The sequence below is a fragment of the Ciconia boyciana genome, chromosome 16 (genome assembly GCF_034638445.1).
Source record: "Ciconia boyciana chromosome 16, ASM3463844v1, whole genome shotgun sequence".
In the NCBI taxonomy this organism is placed as follows: Eukaryota; Metazoa; Chordata; class Aves; order Ciconiiformes; family Ciconiidae; genus Ciconia; species Ciconia boyciana.
The window spans coordinates 1,793,883-1,818,986 of NC_132949.1; the positions used below are offsets into that span (position 1 = coordinate 1,793,883).

General features: G+C 55.9%; 1 protein-coding gene across 1 annotated transcript in view; it reads left to right on the plus strand.

Moving 5' to 3' along the window:
• Positions 1 to 25,104, plus strand: part of SLC39A11 (solute carrier family 39 member 11) — a 98,517-nt gene that overhangs the window by 71,110 nt on the left and 2,303 nt on the right. The window contains exons 7-8 of the mRNA XM_072881405.1: positions 3,582 to 3,651; positions 24,127 to 24,225. Coding sequence (XP_072737506.1) covers positions 3,582 to 3,651; positions 24,127 to 24,225 — 169 coding nt within the window. The remainder of the gene's footprint in view (positions 1 to 3,581; positions 3,652 to 24,126; positions 24,226 to 25,104) is intronic.

Consider the following 25,104-nt stretch of genomic DNA (forward strand, 5'->3'; position numbering starts at 1 on the left):
CCTCCTCGCCAGCTTTTCATGTGCTGCGTAAATCTCTCCTCGGCTGCTCTGCTCAGTGCTGTGGCCGTCGCGTCGTACTGTGCCATCGCCTTCTGCCTGTCCGTGGTGCCTTGACATGACTCTCTCTAGACGAGCATGACTTGTCTAGCTTTGCTCTGCTCCCCTTTCCACGGTCCTTCCCTTTGCACCGACTCCTCCTTGCTGCGGTGTTCCCTCTTGGCTTTTCCTTTCCAAATTTTGGGCTGGCTGCCTTCCCTGTGAAGATGCTTTTTGGGCTCAGAGCAATGCTCTTGCTAGACCTGCGTGCTATCCCCACTCCCGTGTGGTCCTCTCCTGCTGTGCCCGTGGCCACCATCTGCAAAGAGATGCCGAATTAACACCCCAGCCTGGCGCCTTCACCATGTGAGCTCTCCAGCTAACAGGGTCGTGCGGACCCTCCAGCTCTTCCAGCTCCATCACCGGTTGTGAGAGGGGCTGACAACTGCTTCAGCCACTGAAATCCTTGGAAAAACCCGCTCCGACATGGAAGGGTTTCCTGTGGGACGTGCACGCCTGCCTTCCACCCTCTTTCACATCCCAAGCTGCGGGGCTTTTGCCTTGCCCTCTGCAGAGCGGTGGCCCACCGTAAATCCTTCAGTTGTTCAGGGTTGCCCAGGACTGTGCTCCTCTTTGCCTTTGCTCGTGATGGTGCCGAGAACCAGAAATCGCACAGGGCTGTTTATTTTTCAAGCTGATGTCTGAGCCTTCGGTGGGTAACAAAATCTGCTCTCCCATCCCCATCTTCAGTGACCTAATGTCCTAGTCATCCATTTGCAGAGCCTTCGGTGCAGCCTATCTGTAAGTGGTTGACACAGAAACATTAACCTTTCTCTTTTTGTGTCTTTTCCCGTCTGAAGAAGTCACTCGGGCTATTTATAATTTGAGTATGTGCAGAATACCCAAGAGAGGGGCTGCAACCGGAGGGCTGAGCTGGCTGTGAGCTTTGAGTGTGGGCAAACTGTCAGCAAGCTCTTTCTGTTTGTATTCCATGCAAATCTTTGTGTCTCTGCTCGCTTACCTGCAAAACAGAGTCGTTTTGAGGTTTGACATCTTCTTTGAAAGAGGCTGAACCTGTATTTTTGAAGCGGTGAAGTTATTGTGTGATCTTGGCAGGCTTTTCTAAATTAAATATTTGAAACAAATCACAGCAATGGGCTGCGTGTGTCACACAATACCTACTACGTAGAATTAGAGGCTTCCCAAGCATCAGTAGTGACCATGGGATGTGCTGGGGTCCCTGCTGTTTCTGGACCACACGTGGCACCAGACTTGCTTGGCTGTGAGTTCCCGTCGGATGCTCTGGGGTCACCAGCCCGTTGGCCGATTCGTGGTCGTAGTCGTCCTGCCCCAGCTCTCGTGTCCTCTCGGGGGAAGCGGGGACCCGATGAGCCCGTGGCCAGAGGCTGCCCTGTCACCTCCTCCTCTCCGGGCTGGTGAGCATCTCCACCGTGCCGCAGCTTCCACCATCGGCTGCTTCTCCCTCTCCAAATAAGCAGTTCACTACGCACCATCTGTTGATTTTAATTGCCCATAATTTGTTTCCATGTATATGTAATTTGTACTTTCATTAATTGCACTGCCGAGTTTCTTATTCCGTGAGACCTGCTTTGCAGCGGGGAAATCGTTGTGGTTTTTCCCCTCTGTCAAAGCTATTTTTGTTATTCACACAAATGAGCACTTTTGTCCTTTGAATTTTGCTCTCTGGGCAAGTCTTGCTTAAAAAGAAATCTTTTGGAAGAGCAGTGCCAGACCCATTTGTGTGGAGCTTCATTACATCCTCATAGCCGTACCGAGCACAGCCATTAAACGTTTTTAGAAAGATCTGCCTCCCAAAGTTTGCTTCACTGCCTGCAGAGCAGAGACCTTCGAAGCCATCACCGTCTGCAGCCCCTTTGGCAATCGCAGCCCTCCACGGCTCTGCTCCTGCCCCCGGCTGCTCGCCCGCCTCCCGGGCAGGTGGTGTTGGGCAGCGTGAGAGCTTTTCACGAGAGCTTTGCACGAGCGTGTGATCCCTCCCGGGTCTGGCATGTGCCTCGGTTCCTCTGGCCGTTTTACTAGATGGAGTTAGCACCCAGTCGTGGTATTTTAGGGACAACGTGGAGTGCCCTTACCCCGTAACCCTGTACGTAGGGTTGATTGCTGCTGTCATTTTCCCTGTCTCCATCCGGAGCCTTGGCACAAGCCTTGGATCAGGGCTCTGAGGAGCTGTCGAGTGTTTCAGTTCTCCATGCCCAGCCTGGACTCAAGGATGCAAACGCCATGCTTTTCCGAGTTAGTGCTGCTTTCTATGGTGTGTTTCCAAGGCAACTGGAAATTCAGAAGACCACAAACACACACACACGGTCCTCTTCTTCGGAGACCTTGCCCTCCAGTACGCAGGTAAACACTCTCAGTGACATTTTCAACCTGTTTGCATGCTCATCTGAACAGTCCCCACTGTCCCGAGCAGGTAATTGCCTCCTTTGAGGGCTGTAAAACTCAGCCAGCTACACAAACAGGTTTGCTTTTATTCTTTGAATGCTGCACCCGCCCCCCCCCCCCCCCAACCTCGCTGGGAGGGGAACGATACCAGAGAGGCTGCAAAAACAAACCTGGGGATTTTGAACAAAGGGAAGAAAAAAAAAAAGTAGCAGTGATTTGATGCTTTCTGAAAATAAGATTTTTTTTTAATTTTTTTTTTCTGGGAGAGATGAGGGAGCTGTGCCAGTGGTGGGAGGCTAAGAAAAGTTTGAGAAAGGGCAGGAGGGGAGCGGGGAAGGATGGAGCAGTTATCCCCGAGGAGCTGCACGGAGGCAGCAGTGGCGGATCGCAGGTCTCCGGCACCCGCTGCCCTCTTGAGAAGGTTCCTCGGCTGATTTTCTTTGGGGTTTATGGGATCAACCGTAATCTAAAATTATGGGATTAACTGTAATCTAAAATAATCTGCAAGGTGGGAATTTTCTCGTGGAGTTTGGGTTTCCTTCTGCTTTGGAGACTGTCTGTACAGGCGTTGTGCTGGTATTTGGGCATGGGGAGACCAGAAACCGGGGAGGTGGCATGGTCCCGGCTTAGCGTAGCTCCCGGGGCGTTTATGGGAGAAGTCGGTGTTTGGTTCTTCTGCAACCCCCCGTGTCACCAGTTCGTCTGCACCGTGCAGAGGCGGCTCTCTGCAGAGAGGTTTGCCAAGCCGGAATCCTTTTGAACAGACTTTGGTGTTTTGCACTGCCATGCTCCTTGTTAAAATAGCATTTCAGCTGGTGGGGATTGTGATCTTTTCCCCTCCAGTGCACTCATAAATACAGAAATCTCTCCTCTCTGTGTTGCTTCTCAAGAAACTGCTGGTTTGGGTTCATAGTGGGCAAGTACCCTGGGCAGCATGGCAGGCTCTTGCATTGAGCTTAGATTAAATGCACTGAGATTAAAATGGGAAGGGTAACGACCTAGCCCGGAGTCCTGCTTTCCTGCTTGCGCCGGCCTTTGCGCCGTTGGAGCGCAGGAGGAGGGACGGTCTCAGGGCTGTTGTAGGGTTTGACCTTACTGTTTTTTTTTCCTTCCTGTTTCAGAGGGTCTGGCAGTGGGAGTTGGATTCGGGGCTATTGGAAAATCCGTTTCTGCGACCTTCCAAAGCGCCAGGTAAGCCACAACGCCGCTTCTGCTCTGCGTGCATCAGGTTTTGTGCGCGCCTTTGTCTCTTGGAGGTTGTCTGTCTGTCCCACATTGCTTCCGTGCCAGGGGGGTTGGAGATGCGTTGATTGACTGAAACTTGTCTGGAAGCACAAGCGTGGGCAGAGGGAGCAGAAGAAATTCCTAGTGCTGTTGTATTTTCCTAGTGGTTGTGCTTGTCAGATGTGACAGAGAAATGCTGAGATTTTCCACAAAAGCAGCATCCCCAATGGGTAGGAGCAGCTGCCGGGGCCGTTGGAAAGCGTGTGGTGGCTTTGCTTTCCATTCCTGCCAAGCAGGGCCACTAGACTCTGTCACGGGTGGCAATAAAGACTCAATCCTCCCGGCATCCCCGCTCGCCTGCTCCTGGCATCCCTGCTCGCCTGCTCCAGCCTCACCTGCAGCCGCTCTCGCCTGGCTCTGTTTTCGGCAGCGCCAGCGTTGCCCCCGTGCTACCAGGCAAAACCTTTTGTGCTCCTCTCCAGGCCTGCTGCGAACATGGGGGGTTAATTCAGCTCCTTCCAATTGCCTGGGGGGGTTTGGGCTTCGGGTGCATTTTCATACCAAACGGGAGCAAAACCTGGGCGTAACGGGGTGGGTGACAGCAAGGAGAGCCCTGCTGCTTCCCAACGCCCAGCGTCACCCGGCAGAGCTGAAACTGGGCTGACTGGGGGCATTGCTAAAGAAATGGGAGAAAGGAAGAAGCGTGGTGCAAAGCAGGAGCCGGAGGAGCTGCCTTGGCTCTGGAAGAGCTGCTGGCACCTCTTGGTGGCCGGCTCGCAAACGGCACGCTCCTGCCGAGACTCCTCGATGAGCCGTTACCAAATGCTTTTCTTTTTCTGGTTGAATTTTACACCCGAGGCTTGTGGCACACCACATTCTCTTTGCCCTTTGTTTACCAGACCCACGCTGTAATTTATGTGGTTTGGGGACACACAGCGTGTTCAATCTGTGAATAACCTGCCCAGCCCTTACGGCTCGGGGATGAAAGCGCCGGTATGTCTCAGCCGCCTTGTTCCTGCCAGAGGATCTGCGGGGCCTCGGGGCTGGTTTTGGAGCCCTCCAGGTTGTCCAGCCCCTTCTCTGGCTGGGCACAAGCTGTGCTCGTGAGGACCCTGCAAAGACACGAGCAAAACCTTCTGTACCCGATGCCCTGTACGTCCCCGGCTGGTGGGGGACCCATCCCGGCAGCACAGGCTGGCACCGCGTGCGCTGCCCCAGGCGCTTCGATTGCAGCAGGTACCATCCAGATTTGTGGTGAGAAAAGCAGGATACACCAGCTCGAGACACCGCGTTCCTCTAACCTCTTGAAATAAAAAGCTCTTCGTAAAGTTTGCGGAGGCTCTAGAGATGCTTGAACAAAAGGACTTTTTTTCATCAACTGCTCAGCAGAAGCTAAGAAGCCAGAAGCAGCTGGTTCTTTCTCTGTATTTACAACGGCATTAATCATGTTAGATGAAAGGTGGAGTCTGTACCCTGAAAATACCAATGCAAATTTAGTCAGCTGCGAAAGGAGAGAAAATAACTTCATTGCCATCAATCCGTCTGTCACTGTCATCTGCGGGCAGCCCAGAAATCACTCGGTGTAGCCGCTGCGCCGTGAAGCCGTTTGGAAATATCCAAGAGTAAAATTTTAGGTGGCTAATTTGTGTTATGTAGGCTTAAAAAACAGCAGTGGAATTATACTTGATGTGAGCTAACGTGAGAAATAGAGCTAAATCTTTTGACGCTTCCGAAGGGGAAATTGCTCCTTGGCCAGCCTCAGCTCTTAGGAGACACGACAGTCGTGATCCCCCTCGTGTCCGTTATTTTGAAATAGCGTTTTAATGAAACAGCTGCCTGACTCGGTTTACCTCCTCCATTCTGCTTCTGCTTCCCCCTGGGTGTGACTAACCGCCTTAGCACCGAGCTGGGGTGAGCTGCCTCTCAGGAAGGCTTATTCCTTCAAACCTTGAATCGTGCAAAAGTATTTATGAATGCTCCGACACGCTCGGAGCCCGAGCTCAAGATGCAGACGCCTGGGGGTGCTTGCAGTGGCTGGTAGATGTTTCCAGGGTTGGCTGTGACTTGCCCACGCGAACCAGAGGACCTTCCTTGCTGACTTGTGCTTGATGAATAAATGCTGGCTTGCTTGGGGAAGCGCTGCCTGATTGCATTGCTCCCAGAGGGGTGAAATCTTGGCAGGAGCCTGAATTCATTCCAGCTTGCTGTAGGGCCCTGGTGAGACACAGCTGTGCTGTATCCCGAAGGCCTCTTTTCAGAGCCACGGGCTTTGCAAATAAGCAGCGTGTTTGCAGAGAGACAATTAGGAAGAAGGGGAGAGCACCAGCCGCTCTGCAAACCACAGCGGTGCGGCAGCAGTGACGTCTGGGTGTTGCAAGCAGCCAGGTGCTGCTCTGGCCTGGTTTGCTGTCGAGCAAGCTCTCTGGGTAGCCCAAGGGTGGGTGTTGCAACAGGGTCCCTGCCTGCCTCCGCCGTCCGTCCCGGTCCCAAGTGCTTTGCTTTTTGCACGTGGTGCAGCAACGCTCCCCAGCTTTCTTTGGATGAGGGTTAACGCCCTGTTCCCGATACCTTGCAGGGATCCCGTGAGGCTTTTCCTAGGCTGAGGACTTTCCCCTGCGTTGGCAGTTGGACGGTTTCTCGGTGCTGCCCGCTGCCTGCCTGCCTGCCTGCCCGCGGCAGGAGGGGTGCTGCGGGGCTCCCGCCCCGGCCGTGCACTTGGGGCTCAGCGCTGGCTGAGCATGGCGAGGGACCATTTTTGGGTTTTAAAGCACGGTGGGGCCAGGTGTGCTCAGAGATGGGGCTGGCTGGGAGCCGCAGTGGCCGCTAAGCACCGGCACGGGCGGCATAAGCAGAGCAGTGCAGGCGTAGACCTGCAGCTGATGGTCCGAGTCAGGGGGATGCTTCGGGGTTTGGTTAAAACCCAAAAAAGGATGATTAGGAAGCAGCGTGGGATTCTCGCCTTTTAAAACACCCGGTGCTTTGCGTGTGCTGGCATCACCTCTGCCATTCCCTGACTCTCTGGGCTCTGGCAGGGTCCTGCCCCTTACCTCTGTGCTTGCAGGATCCGGCCCTCTGGGCTCCTCCGTCCACCCCATCTCCCCGGAGCCTCTGGGTGCTGCCTGCCCGGCCCCTGCCCGCACTCATCCGTGTTTCTTTGCTGCCACCGGGTGTGCAGGCTCCGTTCCTGCGATCTCGCTCCTCTGCGGCTCCTCTCCGGCGGTGCCAGGGCTCGCCCTTAGATTACAGCCCCTCGCCTTGCGAGTTGTTTCATTTATGGCTTACGGTGTGAGGGGAACCCACTTTATTTGGCCTGTCAGGGGATGCCAGCGAAACGCAGTCCAGTGTCCGAGGAAGGGGGGTTCTCAGCGGCGGGGCTGGATCTTCGCTTTTGTGCGCAGGCGGGTGTCGGTGCTCCTTCGGCTGGGCCAAGGTTCTTGGGCAGCACACCCGAGCCTTTCTTGGAGAGGCGATGTGGGTTTTAAGGCAGTTTAGACAGGGCTTAGGATGAGCTCACGTCTGCTTTCGGAGCATTTCCCATGGGGCGCTGAGCCGCTGCTCGTCCTCGGGCAGGAGCGGGCTGCTGCAGAGCATCCCTCCCTCCCTCCCCGCTGCGGGACCGTGGTTCGCCTGCCCAGTCCCTCCCATGTACGAAAACATCGGAAGGTCCCAGGGGCTGGAAATAACAGCTCAGGACAAAGCTGCTGTGGTGACAGAAGAGGAGCGAGACCCGGAGCGAGTGCGTGCCTGGGGCAGAGGAGCGATGCCCGTGCGGAGGAGCAGTGCCCGGCGGGCAGCGGGCCCCGGGAGGGGAAGGTCCCCTCCAGATGTGAGCAGGGAGGCATGAGCCGCTCCTGGCTGCCTTCCAGGCAGGAAGGTAAAGAGAAGGGCAGCCGTGTCTTAAAAAAGCTGTTTTACCTCCCCCTCTTTGCACACTATAGTGTGGGGGTAGGAAACCCTCTCCACCTTGTGTGGCTGATTTAACAGGAACCAGATGGGGCTGGAGCTGCTGAGATCAAGACGGGCTGAATTTGCACTTCCCTCGGCTGCTTTGGGGATGCAGAGCGGGCAGGAGTGCAGGCAGGGGTGCGGGCAGGGCTGGCCAACACTGGTGTGCTTTCTCCGGGGCTGGGTGTAGGAAGAGAGGGGCCGGGGCAGGTCCCCGCTGCTGGCCACGCTCCGCACATCATCCGCCGGGGCTGCGGTGCGGGGGAGTGGCGTGCGTCGGGGTGGTCTCCCTCTCTCCAAGTCCCTGCTGTGTCTTTTAGAGGACAAAAGCACCCGCCAGTGAACCCCGGGGAGACCCTGCGCCCGTCAGCCCGTGGGGGTTATGCCTGCCATGCTGGGCAGCTGGGGCCCAGGGCTGGCAGGGAGGAAGATCCCACGTCCCCTCTGGACCACATCCCTTCCCTCGGGACCCGCCTCGACACCACTGCGTTGGCACCCAGGAGACTGCAGCATCTCCACTCCGGCATCCCGTGCCCACGCGGCGGGAGCTCGTGCCCTGGATGGAATCACAAGAGCGGAGAGGGAGGTGGGGTCCCTGGGGACCTCTCTTTTTCTCTCCCCCCTCCCATCAGAGGCTCTTCCATTGAGAATCAGCACGAGGGGCTGGTTATCCCCCCCCATCCTGCCCAGCGTCGTGCTGTTGGCATGATGCCTGGGTTTGGGGGGAGCCCAGCAGTGTGGGGGAGCAAAGGGGGGGTCCTGGGTGGGGGGAGCAGGGACATGGGAGCCTGGTTCTGCGTCTCGCCCCTTACCAATCCTCCCTGTGCTGTTTGCTTTCTGAAAGCAGGAGGCAGCTTGTAATCGTGCTGTATGCGAGCACACAAAAGCCAAATCTGTTTTCTTACGGAGCGTTGCTTCTTCCTGCGATTTTTTTTCTGTCAAAGAGGAATTCACCATAAAATTAATTTCCATGGTCAGGATTGTGGGAACTCCCGAATGTACCTGTGTTATACTGCAATGGAGTGAACAGAAAACTACCGTAAAAAGCCTGTGCCAGTGATTTTGCTTTTAACAAGAAAAAGGTTTGGAAATGTCTCTAAGATACGGACCCCCCACCCCAAGGAGGTGGACGGCAGGCGAGGGCTTTGCCTCCGGACGGCAGCGATGGGGGAAGATGGGGGCGAGTGGAGAAAGCAGGACAGTTTCTGCGGAGGAAGAGCCATCCCCATCCCTGGTTGCCGCTCCTCTCCCGTCTGACACTAGGTGGTAACATCCATGTTCTGATCAGCCTGTTCTGGGCAGATCTGGGGCTGGTGCATGGTCTCGCACCGCTGTAGAGCAAGCCCTGGAGCTAACGGGACTCCCCAAATTGGCTTTTTTGCTGCCAAAACGCCTAGTGGAGGGCAGCTCTTTCAGATGTGAGAGAATGTTCAAATAAGTGAACCCAATATCGAGTTAAATGCCGTAAATTACTTTGAGCAGATGATATATAGAAAGGACTAAAAGTTTGAAAAATAAAGTGAAATGTTTTGTTAAGCCATGGGTGGTCTGGGCACCGGGTCCTCAGGATACCACGGATGCAAATAATTTAGAGAGGTTAAAAATGGTGCGGGCAAATTGTTGGCAAACCTCTGCCTCGGGATGAAGCCGAGTACGTGTAGGGGTGGGGGGCCGTGGGGTGTCGGTTGCCGCCTCTGGTTTAAAGCAGGGGGCGTTGTGGGGGCTCTGCTCACGGCGACGATGGCAGCTTTCCCTGCATGGCTGGGGAGTGATTCTCGGGGTTCCCATGGATCCCCTTTAGCAGCTGTAGCGGTCGGGGGTGAGCCGGTGGCAGGGGAGCCTGCAGGGAGCAGAGGCATCTCCCCCACGGTGGGTGTCACCCCTCCAGCACCCTCTTTTCCTGGGCACAGCACCGTTGGGGCTGGGACCCTCCGGGGTGAGGTGCACCTGCACCCGGCGAGCTTTTCTCACCTAAACCCCAAGCTCCTTGGGGCAGGGATGGATTTCTTCTCCCCTTCAGCAGCACTGAGGCAATCAAACCCCACCAAAGAGCTTGTTGCATCCTCTTCTGCAAGCTGCAGGTAATGTTTTGCCCAGGGTCTGAGCCCTGCTCGCCACGGATGCAAGGAAGGGGAAAAGGGCATGGTTTTGTGGGTGTAATGTTTAACTTGGGCTTGTCCTTCCCCAGCACAGCTCGACTTGCAACGTGCTTTTGGTGCCGACGGGCCATGGCATCGTGGCACCGGAGCTCCCACCAGCAGCCCACCTGCCCCGGCTATCTCCTGAATGAAAGCTCCTATTTAGGGCAGCTGGAGAGCGGGTGCGAATGTGGAAGTGATGTAAACAGATATATTTTTTTTTTCCCCCCGATGATGATGGTGATGTTTCCTCCACCGCAGCACAATGGTTCCCATTCATCGGCCCTTTCGCTGGGAATGCTGGCCTTGTTTTGATCTGTTGTGCCCACAGATTGCTTCCTGTCCAGCTTTGGTAAAACAGACAGAAAAGAGGCTTCGAGTTGACAGGCAGACTTTGACTATGGCTTGGAAAATATTATTTCATGGGACAGCCTGTGCCTCCCACGCTGTGTCTCTCAGGCTGGGGAAAAAAAAAATAGGCTTGATTAATGTACGGAGATTGAAACCAGGCAAAAATTTTATACTGTGTTTTCTTTGAATGAATGGAAATCATTGTGGTCTGAGAGACAGCAGAAGACACACTGGGTTTTTCTCTCGTTCGCACACATGCAATCTCCGTCTCTTGCTCATGAATAGATCCACAGTGGAGCTCGTAAAGAGGTTGCTCGGGTAGGATCAAAATGTGGGGTCGAATCCCGACCTCTTTATCAGATCAAGGCTGTGCACAGAAACGCCGAATGGAAAAAACCCACCTCTTGGTGGTCGGGAAGGTGGGGCTGGATGGGGATTTCCATGTTCCCCTGGGATCCCAGACAAACGCTGCTCCTGCAGCCAGGCTGCTCCTGCCTGGGGCGCAGCGCAAAGCCCGGTTACAAAACAAAACTGTTGGAAGATGCTTATTAAGCACCTTTTAATTAGCCTCTCCTGAAGGTAGATGTTTATTACTAAGTGAGAGTTAACAAGCTGGGGAGGTTTCTCGAGGGCTTTTCTTTTGTGAACGGTGGAGATGGTACCAAGGGGAGTTTTCACCACAGTTGGTGCTCTGGAGAAGGAAGTGGTCTGGAAGGGTTTGGTGAGCCACAAAACAAGGCTGTGGCTCCTCAGCTGCTGCATTTCTCACCGTGGCTGATGAACCTCAGCAGTGATGGCTGAAGAGATGGAGAGGAGAGGAGGCTTCTGCCAGCGGCGACAGCATCTTCCCAGCAGAAGCCTCCGATGCAGGGGTCCCAGCCCCCACGTGCGAACGTGCAGATTGGCTTTAAGAGAAATGCACAATTTAGGCAGAAGAGGAGGTCTCGGTGCCAGATGAAAGGAGGCTGTGTGGATGTTGGGAAAGCACTCTCCTCCATCACTTGCCGGGAGAGCCGGGGCTACAGTTTGGCTGTGACGGGACCGACGCCCCGCACTCGCCCCGCTGCTGCAGCAGAGCTAATGCACGTGTGCTCCTCCTGCCAAAGCCTTGTGATTCTCTCTTTGCCCGTCAGAAAACGGTGTTTTATTGTAAACAGATATTACAGCTCTTCTTGGCCACTAGGAAGAGGAAGTGGGTGCCTGGGAAGCGAGGTGAGGTGGGCTCAAACCGCTTCCCCCCGCCCCGGCGATGTTTGCAGGGCTGTGCAGTACCAGGCAGCGCCTCTGCCTGCGCTTCTCCCTCCCGAGGCCTTTCCCAGCAGCTTCCCTCATCTTGGATGGAATTCCCCGGTTCCTGTTTGAAGCCTCAGCAGATGCTGCAGGACTGCTTTGACGCGCTTGGTTTGCGGCGTAGGTGAGATCTCACGAAGCGGCCCCTGGTGCAAGGCCAAAGGGAGGATGGCCGTGGCCCACGGAGCAGCGTAGCCTCCCTGCCCACTCCTTATCCTGGATAAACAAACTTACACCGCCGACAGGCAGAAGCCAGACTGACCACGATGTCTTGGCTTCATCCTGTATCCAAGAAAAATTATTATCTGTGTGAATAATGAAATCAGCATGACACCAAACACAGCAGCGCATCCAGCCTCTCCCGGAGCAGCTCCGGAGCTACCGATGGCTCCCGTCATCTTGCATGGCCAGGTCTGCGGGACAGGCAAAAAAAATGCGGTGGGAAAGCTGTGTGGCCTGCAGTGTTTTTATTGAGCTGCCTTCAAAGCTACCAGATGTTTTCCGCACCAGGAAAACATTTATTCTCGTGCAGTGCCTGGATAGCCTAGCATCCTGCAGACGGACCCGCTTCCCATTTTGGTGCAACGCCGGGGAGTTAAATCCGGGGTCTTACGGTGCTTTGCTGCTCAGTCCCTGATGCGGAGAGACGCGGGCAGGGAGCAGAGACCTTGTTTTCTAATCCTGGGATCAGGAGCAGAGTGCAGACGTTTTTCTGGTCCTCAAAAAAATGTGGTAGCTCGGTTTGGTCACAGCAATCCAGGTTGCTGGAGACTGGGTTCAGGGTGAATTTCAATTTGTGGGGGAGACTTCCCCAATGCAAACCAGGTCTCTGGACCCCAGCAAGGACCCTCGCCTGCCTGCAGCACCGCGGGTTCCCCGGGCGATGGACGGGCGGTGGGATGCTGCTTGTGTCCCACCGTCGAGCTGACGTGGGCGGACCTGTGCCAAGCCCCCCAGCAAAAGGAACCCGTTTCGGATCGGCAGCTGCCGTCAGGCAGGGCTCCAGCCAGGAGAGCGGCTCCTTGGTAGTTCTTGGCAGCGAACCACGTCTTGAGCGGTTTACCTTGGCCTCGTGATGCTGGTCCTGCCTCCTGCCAGGCTGGGGAGGTCGGGGTGGGTCCATTCCCCCATCCCTGTGTGCCGATGCGGGGGGGGGTGCTTTTTGGAGGAAGACTTTTTTTGCTCTTTGAGTCTTACAAATGGGTGCTTGGCTGGCCGGGGGTGGTTTTCCATTGCATGGCTGTGTTTAGGGGCAAACTGCTCTTTCCGAGGCAGCCGGCTGTCAGAGGTTGCTCTCGGCTGGCGATGCTGCCGGGGACCACGTGGAGATGCCGAGGAGGGAATCGCGGAGCGGAGCTGTGCAGCGGCTGCTGGGTCCCGTGGAGGTGCCGGACCGGGGGTGAGGGAGATGGGGAGCATCTTCCAAAAGCAGCCAAACTGCAGAAGGTGGAGGGCTGCTAGAGAAAACAGGCGCTTTGTGCTTTCCTGAAATTCAGAAACCAGAATTCAAGGCACTCGAAGTCAGTGCCTCAGCAGGGAAAACCTGCCCGAAGTGGTGCAGCCCGTGGTGGAGCCAGGCTGAGCAGAATCCCTTGGGCTCTGCGGCTTGTGTCTGCATGTCGGAGCCTCCTTCACCATGTTGGTGCCGGCAGGTTTGGTGGCAACACTCATTCTTCTTCCTTGCCTGTCCCTTATCCAAAACGGGCTGGTTGAAAGCCCCCGGCAGCCCAGCCTCCGTTGGGCCCCAGCTCCTGGGGCTGGATGGGTGCTGCAGCCTTTATTCATTGCCCTGGGTTGGAGGAGGAGAAGACCTCCCAAGTCAGCAGGGAGGTCTCCAAAGCCTGGCTGGGAGCCGGGCTGCTGGCTGCGAATCCCTCGCTGGCTGTTGGCGTTTACATCACCGTTTGTATAAATAGTCTCCCCTTTTCTTCTCTCTCACTTCTTCCTTCTCCCTTACTCAAGTGTCTAGACCGAGGAGGGTTTTTGGTTGATTTGTAATACTTATGAGAGACAGCTGGCCTCCCAAGCAACATCTGGCTCTGTGGAAAGTCTGTGTAACGGTTGCTTTCTTCTCTTTCTGTGGTGGTCGCTGTGTCTGCAGATACAGCATGAAGGACAGGGGATGCCCGGAGCAGCTCCCACGTGAAACTCTTTGGCTTCTCACCTCCCTGGGAGAGGGCTTCGCAGGGAGCTGCCCAACCCTTTCCCCAGCTGGGCTGTTGGCCAACTGAATGGTTTCTGGGCAAGCTACGGCTGGGTGCTGCAATGGCCAAGCAGCCCGTGGTGGCCTTGCAAGAGGAGCAGGCTTCAGCTCTGCGTTTGCAAGAACCCGTGGGCAGCAGCTGCTGAATGCACTGTAATACTTCCCCGGGGGCACGGCTCACCCTGCACCCCGGGTTGGAGGTGAGGCACTCACGGTTTTCAATGCAACCATGTTGGGTGTCTGCATCATCCTCTGACGTTTTGCAGGAGAGCGGCTGGGGAGGCTGCCCAGAGCCGGGGAGGACCACGGAGGGGTCCTGGGGCCGGCTCTCCGTGGTGGTCCAGGCTGTGCGTGATGCTGTGGCCAGAGGATGGATAGTGATGCAGTCGCAGCGGGCGCTGTAGAGGATGGGTTAGTCGGGACGTGAGCTGGGGCCTTGAACCTGGTCCCCACTCCCACAGGATGAAGCATCGGGCGCTGCTCCCTCCCTGGCCCCAAAAGCCAAAATCTGGCAATCACGTGTTCTCCGGGACCTTATTGCAAAGGTCTGTCCTGCCCCAGCTTTGATCTGCAAAGTGCACCCGTTCAGTTCCTGTTCACCTTAAAATAAAAGAAAGAGGGCAAAGAAAAAAGCAGCAAAAGAAAAAGCCATTATCTGTGTTTATCTTATCAAGATAATGCCAAACAAGGCTGACTTTGAACACCAGGTTCCATCTTTGCAGCCCCAGTGGCCTGTTCCTCTCTTTAGCAGCCTGGTTTAAAAATAAACCCTCTGAGGAGGGGAAGCAATTTGAATGAAGACATTGTTACCGTACATGATGCGATAATAGGGGCTTTTATAGCTACAGCTGTTAGTAAATTGTTTAGTTCCAGGTTTTCGGGCTGCATAAAGGAGCTGCTCTGGTACTTTCACACTCTCCCCCCGCACATTTGAGCAGCACTGCTGCAGGAGAGGGAAGAGGAGAAACCGTTTTAGTACTTTTAATTTTGCTCTTAGCTAATGATCCCCATCAGGATGCAAATGTGGGTGCACAGGAATCGTCCGTGAGCCCCTCGCTGCAACCCTGCCACGGCAGCGAGCTCCGCTCGCGTGGCTGGTGGGCTGCCCACGGTGGGGTGGGAACGAGTGGGATGCTGAGCTCCGTCACGATGTTACTGCAGGCACCTGAGCGAGGATGAGTAAAATACATACGTACATTTATCTATACGTATAGCTGGGCTTTGATTCCCTTCAGGTTCTTTTCACCCCCTAGCTGGGAAGAAGAATAGTGTCTTTATTAACTGCGGTCATCCTTCTTCCCTTGCTTTGCTCGAGGCTTTTGTTTTCTGTAAGCGATGGGGGCCGTGTGTGCCGGCGGCTGCCTGGCTCTGGAGGACAAGACAAAAAAAGCCCTAAAAAATACCGCCCCCCAAGCCATTGCCCAGCAGGTTCTTTGCACTGAGATTTCCATGGTATGTAAAATAATTTTCGCTGTGAAACGTGCTTATGATTTGAAGATTCATACAAAGGGGAGAGGGTTGGCGTTTTTGCATGAAGCTATAAACGTTAATTGGCAGGTATTATTGAGAATTTTTATAGGTGGGCCATAATCCCAGCCCTGCTTTTAGACCACCCAGCTTCTGTGTGTGTTTCATTTTTTAAAAAATATTTTAATAACCTTTATAAGGTTCTGTATCTCCCTCCAGCTCTTGCCCTACCCGAGATCAGTGCAGCCACATCGTTAAATCCCGCTTTATTTATAGGTGTACCTATATGAATATGTAAAAATCTAAATTTTCTGCAACCCGACGCTGTTTAAAATAGAGTTAACGAGGTCTCACATGAGGGTTGTCTTAAGGTATTCAAAAATAGGTGCTTCTGATTGTAGGGTCTTAACCGAAACCTCCTGGTGATGGTTGGAGTGGAAGGTGCTGCCTGTGGCTCCTTGGTGGCTGCCAGGGAAGCGTGATCTTGGTTTCTGCTCAAAAATGGAGAAATTTCTGTCCAAGCCATCACCTTCAGGAGCCAGCTCTGACGAGGTGCGAGCTCTCGCTGTCTCCGCAGACTCCTGCTTTTATGGTCGTGGCCGTTCCGCTTGTAACAGTTTGGTGGGATTTACAGGGTGCCTCGGAGCTGGGTGTCTGCAGGGCTCGGGGTGGCCCCAAACGATGCAGAGCTTTTCTCCGAATACAATTCTGAGAAAGGAAAGATGCTGTGAATAGCAGCAACGGCGGGGTCCTGCAGCTCTGCGTGCTGCTTTTTTAATGCTGCCTTCATATCGTTATCTTATGAATGGGGAAACTGAGGCAGAGGCGGGTGCCTGTCGCAGGGGCTGAGCCTCTCTCCCGGGGCTCACCCACCCATCCGCAGCCAGAGCATCGTCCCACCTCGGACCGGGTCCCCACCTCCCCGCCTGTCTGGGCAGAGCTGGGGACCCTCCTCCGGCCATCAGGAGCCGATTTGTGCGTGGGTAACGTCACCGGTGCCAGACCCGCAATAGTTGGGTCTTGTGCTGGTCCCTTTCCTTGGGCAGGAATTTAACCCCAGTAAACACGACGGGGAAGTGATGCTGGGAATGGGAAGGGATGTTTTCATCCATTTACGAGTATCTGTTAACTTTTTAGCTAAGTAGACCATAACTGTGCAAATAGAAACTTTTCTGTGCGATGGATTCTGCTTTTCATTACGTGCCACGAGAGCAAGCGGCAAGACAAGGGCGATCGCTCCTGGCTTGCGTCTCCTGCAAAGGTGGCTTTGTAGGGAGCGAGTCCAGGGCTGGGTCACGTCTCCTGCTTGTTTTGCAGGTACCAGCCTTGGAGAGCCGGAGCCAGCCGAGGCTCGGCCGGCGCTGGCTGGATCCTGCGCTCGCAGGTCGCGTTCACGCTCTTATCTGGCAGCAGGGGAAAGCGCCGAGGCTCCCCGAGCCCTTCCTGCTGCGCAGCCGAGGTCAAAACATGGTGAAAGAGAGAAAGAGAGCAGGAAAGCTCATGAAACGCATCTTTGTGCTTCCCAGATTGGGGGAGATGTGAACTTTTACCCTGTGCGTGAGTCTGACTCATAAATCAGTTACATAAATAACCGGGCAGATAAGAATAAAGATTTTAAAACCCCAGAGGAATAAATAGCCCCTGGACAATGGGACCCCTCCATGCGATCTGGTGGTAGACACACGCCTGCCCTGCCGTAAGAGAACAACGACCGCCGGCCAGCCGCGCACAGCCGCGGTCTCTATCACTTATTGCCCACCCTGGCTGACGTCGAGGTTTTGAACTTGCTCTTGCCGGCAGCCGCTCGCGTCCGGGCGCAGCTGGAGGGGGTGGCCGGGCTCGTGTCCTTTCGGCTGAGCCCCCCCTGGCTTCGCTGGGATGGGGAGGAGATGTCCCAGCCCCGCGGGGCATCCGAGCCCGGGCTGGCAGCACCTGGGACCCGGAGTGATGACCCTTGCTTGCACCGTGTATCTCGTGGGATGTTCTTGCACCCTTGGCCAGCTGCATCCAAGGGCTTGCCCACCTTCGTGTGCCAGTCCTCAGTTTCCTCGGCCAATTAAGCTGTAATGGTGACGACTTGGTCGTTCATGCAGGCAAGGTTTGGGGGCTCAGTCCTCCCGGGAGAGCGCAGGAGGATGCAGCGACCGTGAGATGCAGGGGGAGCTGAGCTTTGTGTTTGCTCTCAGTTGAAGTGGGATTTGAGAGGGGAGGTAGGAAAGAGCCTGAGTGCTTGTGCGAGTCTAGCAAAGACACGTGTGCCGCGGGCAGGACGCAGAGCCCACCGACACGCAGAAGGGTGGGGGAAAGGAAAGAAAAAAACCCAACAAAGTCCTGCGTGTTTTAGCTAAGTGATGTAACCTGAAGATGGAACCAGCTGGGGCATGTGAATGTGTTTGGATGGCTCATGCACAGACCCATCCCCATCCCCGTCGCCTTGGTGCGCAGGATGCGGCCGGCCAGCTGGCGCGGGGGCTTCCCCATCCTGCCCACCCAAGCCCTGCCTGAGCTAAGGTTTGCCGGAGAGGGGAGGCGGGTGGCAGCCCCGTCCCGGGCTGGCCTGGCACCGACGGGGATTTGTGTCGGGAAAGCTGGAGAATTTCTTGCTCTTCAGCTAAAGTTCACGTCCCGGCTGCCGCAGTCAGAAGGGAGAGCAGGTTTTACGACTTTGAACTTAGCTTACGCGCCTTTGGGATAAATTAAGGGTAAAATTTCCTAAAATTGTAAATGTTTACTGCGTGCGGATCCAGAGCGGTGTATATTTAAGGCTGGCGGAGGGCCAGGCAAGCAGATGTGACACAGAGCAGGCGGCACGTTGCTTAAGAGCCGAGCGATTGAATGGGAAGAGGGAGGGAAGGGGTGGGAAGAGGTATGGAAGTGGCTACCGAGGAGCAGCGCCGAAAGGGCCGAGCACCGGGGGAGCAGGTGTTGTTCCCACTGGGATGTGGCTACCACGCACGGCTCTAGCAGAGACCCGCCACGAGCTTCTCTATTCCCGGGAGCAGGCTGGTGGAGCAGCCTGTGCGCAGGCTACGTAGCCGCTCAAAACCGTGCCCCTTTTGTCCTGTGCTTTTGCAGTTTTCCGTGGAGATGGGTGTCCATGTGACCGTCCAGCCTGTTCCTGGCTCCTGATCTCTGCAGCTCTTCCCCTGGTTTGTGCCCCAAATTCTTTCTTGCTGCTTCTCCTCTTCCCTTTGCTTCCTTTCGTGTGTACTGGCCGTCTTTGGGGCCGTTTGGAAAGCACCTTGCTCGTGGCACGGTTTGGGTGGAGGCTCTGCTGTCAACTTCCAAATGAAAACAGGGTGCCTATTTTTTTCTGATTTCATTCAGATATAATTTCCAATCTGTCCATATGTCTGCATAACTGGGAATCATGTGGTGGCTGCCAGCTTGGTTGTTTCTTTGCCAGTGGGGAGGAGACCTGAGGGCTTTCAGGCTCAAGGCATCGTGCGATGGGCAGCACATGCTATGTGCCCTGCCTGGGATGGGGGAACATGCTGCATCCCCTGCCCAGGACGGGGGTACACGCTGCATCCCCTGGCCACATGCTGCATCCCCTGCCCAGGACGGGGGTACACGCTGCATCCCCTGGCCACATGCTGCATCCCCTGCCCAGGACGGGGGTACACGCTGCATCCCCTGGCCACATGCTGCATCCCCTGCCCGGGACGGGGGTACACGCTGCATCCCCTGCCTGGAATGGGGGCACACACTGCATCCCCTGCCCAGGATGGGGGTACACGCTGCATCCCCTGGCCACATGCTGCATCCCCTGCCCGGGACAGGGGTACACGCTGCATCCCCTGCCCACATCCTGCATCCCCTGCCCGGAATGGGGGTACACGCTGCATCCCCTGCCTGGAATGGGGGCACACACTGCATCCCCTGCCCGGGACGGGGGTACACGCTGCATCCCCTGGCCACATGCTGCATCCCCTGCCCGGGACAGGGGCACGTGCTGCGTGCCCTGCGTGGGATGGGTTCCTGCATTGCTCCGTGCATTTCTGTGTTCCCATGGGTAATGAGGCTGGGGGCTGCACTCAAGAGGAGGAGGCATGGTGAGTTTGAATCCACTTTTTTTTTTTTTAATGGTTTTGAGTGTTTGGGATGAAAGATACTGTATTATCAAAGGACAAATCCGTGGGAGTGACATCCTCCTACCTGCTTTGCAGATTTGGCCTTTAAAAGGCCGAGCACCTACAGCAACGGAGTCACCAGGAGCCCCGTGCGCCCGTGGATGGGTCAGGCTGCTGCTCAGGGTGGGACCGTGGTCCGGTGGGCACTGGGGCTGGTGGGGGGACCGCTGCTGCCCCTCTCCCCCCTGCCGCTCCCCGCCTGCCTCCTCGCGTGAGAGCCTCCCGTAACGCCGTGGCAGAGCGTGCCGGCAGCTGTGTTTAACAGGTAGGGCAGGTATGGGGAAACGCTCAGGGCCCTGCGCTCGCCGCAGAGCTCCTTCCCACCTGCGAGCCCTGATCAAACACCTCGACGGGCAGCCCGAGTGGGAGCCATGATGTAATCTTGGGAACCCAAAACAATCGGCCCTTTCATGGCAAGACGATAACAATCAAAACAGTATGTAAGGGCCTGCCATGCAAGAATACACATGCACATTATACACTGGAGGGAATTGAAAGCTGTAGTGAAAAGGGGCTTGTTAAGAATATGTAGCCTGCTTTCATAATCAGTTTGTAAAAGAATAGGCCCTTGAAAACAAGGGTTTAGGCTTATAGAAGGCTTTCTGTGCCTTGACCTTGCAAATATGCAGAGATGCCAACTTTTTTTGAAAGTGAACTTGGAGTCTCCCAGCGTGGTGCCACAGCAGTTGGCAGGCGAGCTGGGGGTAGGAGGTCCAGCCCTGGTACGTTCCCGGGGGACACAGAGTCTTTCCCTCTCACCACAAGGAGCTGGTCCTCGCTGGAGCTCCACCAGGATGCCACGGTTTTTACCTTTTCTTCCTTAAAACTGAGCTCTGCTGCAGAAGGGGATCAGCCAACGCAAGGGCAGACCCATCCCAGTATGGCTGGCTGTCTGCAGAGCTCGCGTGTAGATGGCACGTGTCCTAGTGGCCTTTCTGTTCCCAGATTGAGAAGGTTATGGAGGACATCGCTGTCATCACCCCCGTGTTACAGATGGGGAAGCTGAGGCAGAGAGCTGGGAAAGGTAACATGTCCAATGCATGTTGGCTCCTTGATCCTCGAAGCTTCCTAGGACACCTGAGTCCGTTGTGCCCAAATGGAGCAGACACCCAAGTGACATTCCCACGTTGGCCAGGGTGCCGGTGGCAGAGCCACTAACGGGGCACGTGCATCCCCAGGCAGAGTCCGCTGCGGTTTCCCCTGGGCTGCTCTTTCTTTAGACCAATGCACGTTTGTAAGTTGGGGATGAGCCACAGGTTATCCTCCTTGTCTGCAAAATGTCTTTTAGCTGGACCCATCGGACCGGATGGGATCTGCTTCTAACACCTCTCTATCAGTTATTCCACCTTCCTCGCTTTAGAGACCCTAATGTCTCTAAACATTTCATTCTGACAATTGTTCCTCTGGGTACGTTGGCTCATGTCCCCGTCGTCGTCTCCTGCGTCCCATAGCACGCCGTGGGCACCGGGAGGTTCAGCTCCCCTGGGCCAGGCTGCTCCAGTCTGTCTTTGTGCGTCTGTTTTACAATGTGTTTCTTTGCAGTCGGGGGAAGCCTTCCAAGAATCCCCACCTATTTCCGTAATAAGGACTCCTTTGTTTCCCTCGTACACAATGCAGCTTTGATTCAGTTGCTTTCTCACCAACCGTGTTGCCGTCAGCTTGACACGGGAGCTACGGAGAAGGTGTGAGGTGTGCACAGCTCGGTGGTGAAGGGGGAGAGAAATGTCCCGTGGGATGGTTTTATTTCACGTTTGGGACATCGGAGGTAAATCTGCTTTGCCTTAGCACCCGGACATCTCCCGAGACACTGTGCTGGGCAAACAGAGGTGGCCCCTGAGCAGCGAGTGGAGGTAGCCTTCGTGCAGTGAACCAAGGCAAAGCAAATAGGAAGGCTTATGTGTTCCTGGCCTCCATGTTATCATGGAGTTATCCTCATCCTGATGTGTGTCCCTGGGAAATTAGTGTCCCTGGGAAAGGCTCAAAAGGCCCCAAAGTCCAAGAAGTGTTCAGGCAGAGCCGTGGTGGGAGGAAGTGTTGAAGGAATGAGTGTTCCTAGGGGCGGGGGAGCGTGGTCTGGGTCAGCAGAAGACCTTTGTGGGGACATGGAGGGACTGGAGGCCAGGAGATGACATGGGGATCTTCTCAGCCTGATGCTGAGCCCAGAAGGTCCTTTCTGCCCCATGGCTGTCCCAAGGCAGGAGTGAGAAACCCCACGTGCAGGGATGCCTGTGGCCAAGCGCTGGGTCTCTGGTGGCCTTTGCCTCTTGCCCTGTTGCACGCTGAAGCATTGTGCGCCTGCGCCCGATGTCTGCCCTGACAGCCGGCACCCATGCGGCGTGATGCTGACACCTGCGTTTCTTGGGAAAACAGGTTAAAATCTTGACCTGGGAGGGGACACGTGTTGCTGCCTCCCTGCTGAGGGCTGGGGGAGTTGGGTGGCCTGACCCCAGGGGGTCCCTGCCGGTGTTGGAGCACACCGTGACCCGTGGCATGCCGTGGCACGTTGCTTGCCATAGTGCATGCGTGCTGTGGCACGTTGCTCACTGCGGCCCGTTGCTTGCCGTGCTTGCCGAGCCAGCTGCAGCCCCGTCCCCGGCACGTGCCAGACCCACTGGGCATCCAGCACTGCCGTGGAGGTGGCCCAAGCTGTAGGGCTGGGGCCAGTTCTTGTTTCGGGGACCCCTGATGGGTTTTGCTAGGGGTGTGCGTGGGAGAAAGGGGAGGAGGAGAGCAGGGGCAAACCCCCCCGTCTGGGCTTCTCCTGCTGGATCCTTCCCCCGCTTAAAATCCCTTTCCTCCTGCCCCTTGGGGTTTTCTCTCCCCCGGGGCTGCGGCAGGGCAAGGGGTCAGCGTGGGGTTCCCTCCTCCCGGCGGGACCGGGGGCGAGGGGGGGACTCGCCGCCCTTCCCGTACAGACCCCTCCATTCACACCTCCCTCTCCCACCCCATTAATTTGTTGTGGTCGGGGCCAGTAATAGCTGCTTTGTGCGAAGGCGAGGGAAGGAGGAAAAAAACCCAGCGCACAGACAGCGGCTCCAGTGTTTTCTAAAAGGGATGTTTTTCCCCCTCCGTTCTCTCTCTCTTTCCCTTGAATAATGTTTTTGATTGTAATAGCCTGTCCTGGTTAGGGAAACCTACAGCCTCTCCCCCTTCCCCTCCCCTCTTCTGTAAACCCTGGTAGAAGTTTAAACAACCCAGAGAGATTTTTCTCACCAGTCTTATTTTACTAATAGGAAACAAGTGTTTAAGGCAGCAAAGGGAGCTTTCAGCTGCTGGCAAAGGAATAACTGACCTTGCAGAGAGGCGCTGGGGTCCCGCTCGGAGCCATGGGCTGGGGCAGGTCGCAGCCCCGTACCTCGCTGCTGGAGCCTCGAGCCCCCCGAGGCGGTTGCGCTCTTGGTGTCCCCCCAGGGACGGGCCACGGCCAGCTCCACCGACACACACCAGCGAAGCCATGCTCCAACCGTGGAACAAGTTCCCGTTGGCTCTCGTGGAGCACCTCAGCCTAAGGAGCCCACGCCATAAAAAACGAGCCCCTTTGGGTTGGTGCTTGCAACATTTTTGTTCCTTGAGTGAAGGAGACAACTCCATATCCCAGTTTCCTGGGTTTCACCAAAAATCCAAAACTCCCACTGAGCTGGAAGGGACCCTGGAGCGGAGGGGAAGGACCGTTCCCAAGGCTGGAGCAAATCCCGGCTGAGGATGGGTGACGGCGTGGGTGGGGGGTGCCGGGAGCAGCCTCTGCGCGCTGAGGTGCTGGCGTAGGGAGCTGGGGTGCAGCTGCCCGCCGTGTAGAAGACCCGACAAACCCTCCCACTGCAAATCCAGCTTTCGTGACCGCCAGGCTGTTCGCAGAGCTATTTCCATTTTGGATAAGCTCCGGGTGCTGTGGTGGTCCCACCATGGGGGTTGCTGCGTGGGAGAGGCTTGGGCAGGAGCGCAGCGGGCGGACGCAGGGTGCTCTGAAGGCGGGTGCTGAAATAGTTATCGGGTCTAAATATTGAAGGGGAGAGGGCAAGCGAGGAGAAACCTCACCTAATTCTCTGCCCTCGAACATCCCTTCAAACCTCTCCTGGCTGTCCTTCAGTTGCCAACTCTAAGAGCCGTGTTTTCTGCCGCTTGGGGACATGGGGCTTTACTTGGAGCAGTTCAAGGTCACCGTGTCTGCCTGCCTAACCCCCTTTATCAGGCTTTTTATCTCTCGTGGCTGGAGAAATGGTCCTCACAGCAGCCTGCCTCCTCCTGTGCTGCTTTACTGAGGGACAGACCAGCTCTCCTCTCTGGCTGGTTTTGGCTCTGGAAGTCCAAGTGCCGCCTTTCCAAGAGGGAGGGGGAAAAGAGAGAAAGAAAGCGAAACCCTGTGGCTAAAATATACTTCTTCTCCTCTGACGAGCCCCATGGTGGTAAGGCTCGTGCAGGGGTGGTTATGGTTAAGGACGGTGCCGGTGAGAGCTGGGGCAGGTTATGGGAGAGGGACCGGCCACCCCCGGGGGCTGCGTTGGGGCCCCTCTGGCGAAGCCCCCCCGGGAGGGAGGAACCCCGACCCTCTGGGGGACCCATGAGCCCGGGGTGCCCCAAACGCCGGGGCCCAGGGATGCTGCGGCTCCTGGGAAGGCTCGGGTTGGAAATGCCTCGTGGGGCCTCCCTGGCCAGGTCTCTTCTCCTCCATCTGGTCTCTGGTGCTCCCAGGGCTGATGCTGAAGCTGATTAAATGCTGTGGAGCTCTTTGAAGATGAAGTTTGCTGTGCTCGTGTTAAATATTAGCATGACTAGCCCCAGGGCTAGCTGCACTTCCATTCAAAAGGCATATCTTTAATAATGTCTCTTTTTTTTTTCCTCAGCTCCCAGCAGCCTACCCCAGGCTGTGCTTTCCACCTAATTTTTTTTTTTTTTTGGTGCTTTTTTGTGTGGATAGGAACTTAGCCATTGGGATTGGGATTCAGAATTTCCCGGAGGGCCTGGCCGTCAGCCTGCCTTTGCGCGGCGCTGGATTTTCAACGTGGAAAGCATTCTGGTAAGCCGAGCTCCTCTTTGCCCGTGGAAACGAGACCTCTGCCAGCAGCTCCTGAGGAGCGGGTGCCTATAGCTGCCCTCCCTGTACCCATTTCTCCCAGCGGAGAGCCGCTGCTGGGAGCGCTGCTGGTTTCCAGCTTTGAGGAAGGGCGGCGAGCGCTGCCTGCTCCCTCCGCAGCGCCCGAGCTCGGGTCCGAGCCCCCGGCTCCTGGGCCATGCAGCGGTGATCCCGGCGGGTCACCCCGTCCCGCTTCAGCTGCCTGCTGAGCGCCTGTGGTGAGCTCCCAGGTTCTCCACTAAAAAGTTTGGGGGTTTTTTTTTTGGTTGTTTCATTTTTTTCTCTCGCTTCACTCTGGGCTGGATTTCAAACCCACTTTTTATTTTTTCTTTTCCCTTTTCCCTGAGGTGAAAAAGCCAAGGGCATGAACCCTGCGAGCGCAGGGCTGCGTTCCTGCCCGTGCACGTGTGCTCGGCCGGGTGATGGATGGGAGGGCAGGGGGGCGGCTTGGAAACTGCTCCCGCCAAAGCTTTGTTTTCTTTTCCTCCCACCCACCTTCAGTTCAGTAAGCGCAGCCAGTGCTGGGACTTGCACCGGGATTGCTGCTGCCAGGAAGGGAGTTCCCATGGTCCAGAGAGTTAAAACAGTCCTAGAGGGAAAGAAAACGAGGGGGAAGAGCACAATTTCATCCTGGTTGAGGCCATGGCCAGATACCCTCTTTGGGATTGAGCTATGCTGGTTGGAACTGTTTCCTCTCTGACCCATCCCTGCCCACGAGCTGGATCCCCAAATCCCGCAGAGCTCTTGGGGGAAGGAATCAGATTGTGCCTTAATTCCCTTCCTCGAAAAATCAGCTAGGTTCGGTTAAATCACCTTCACTGC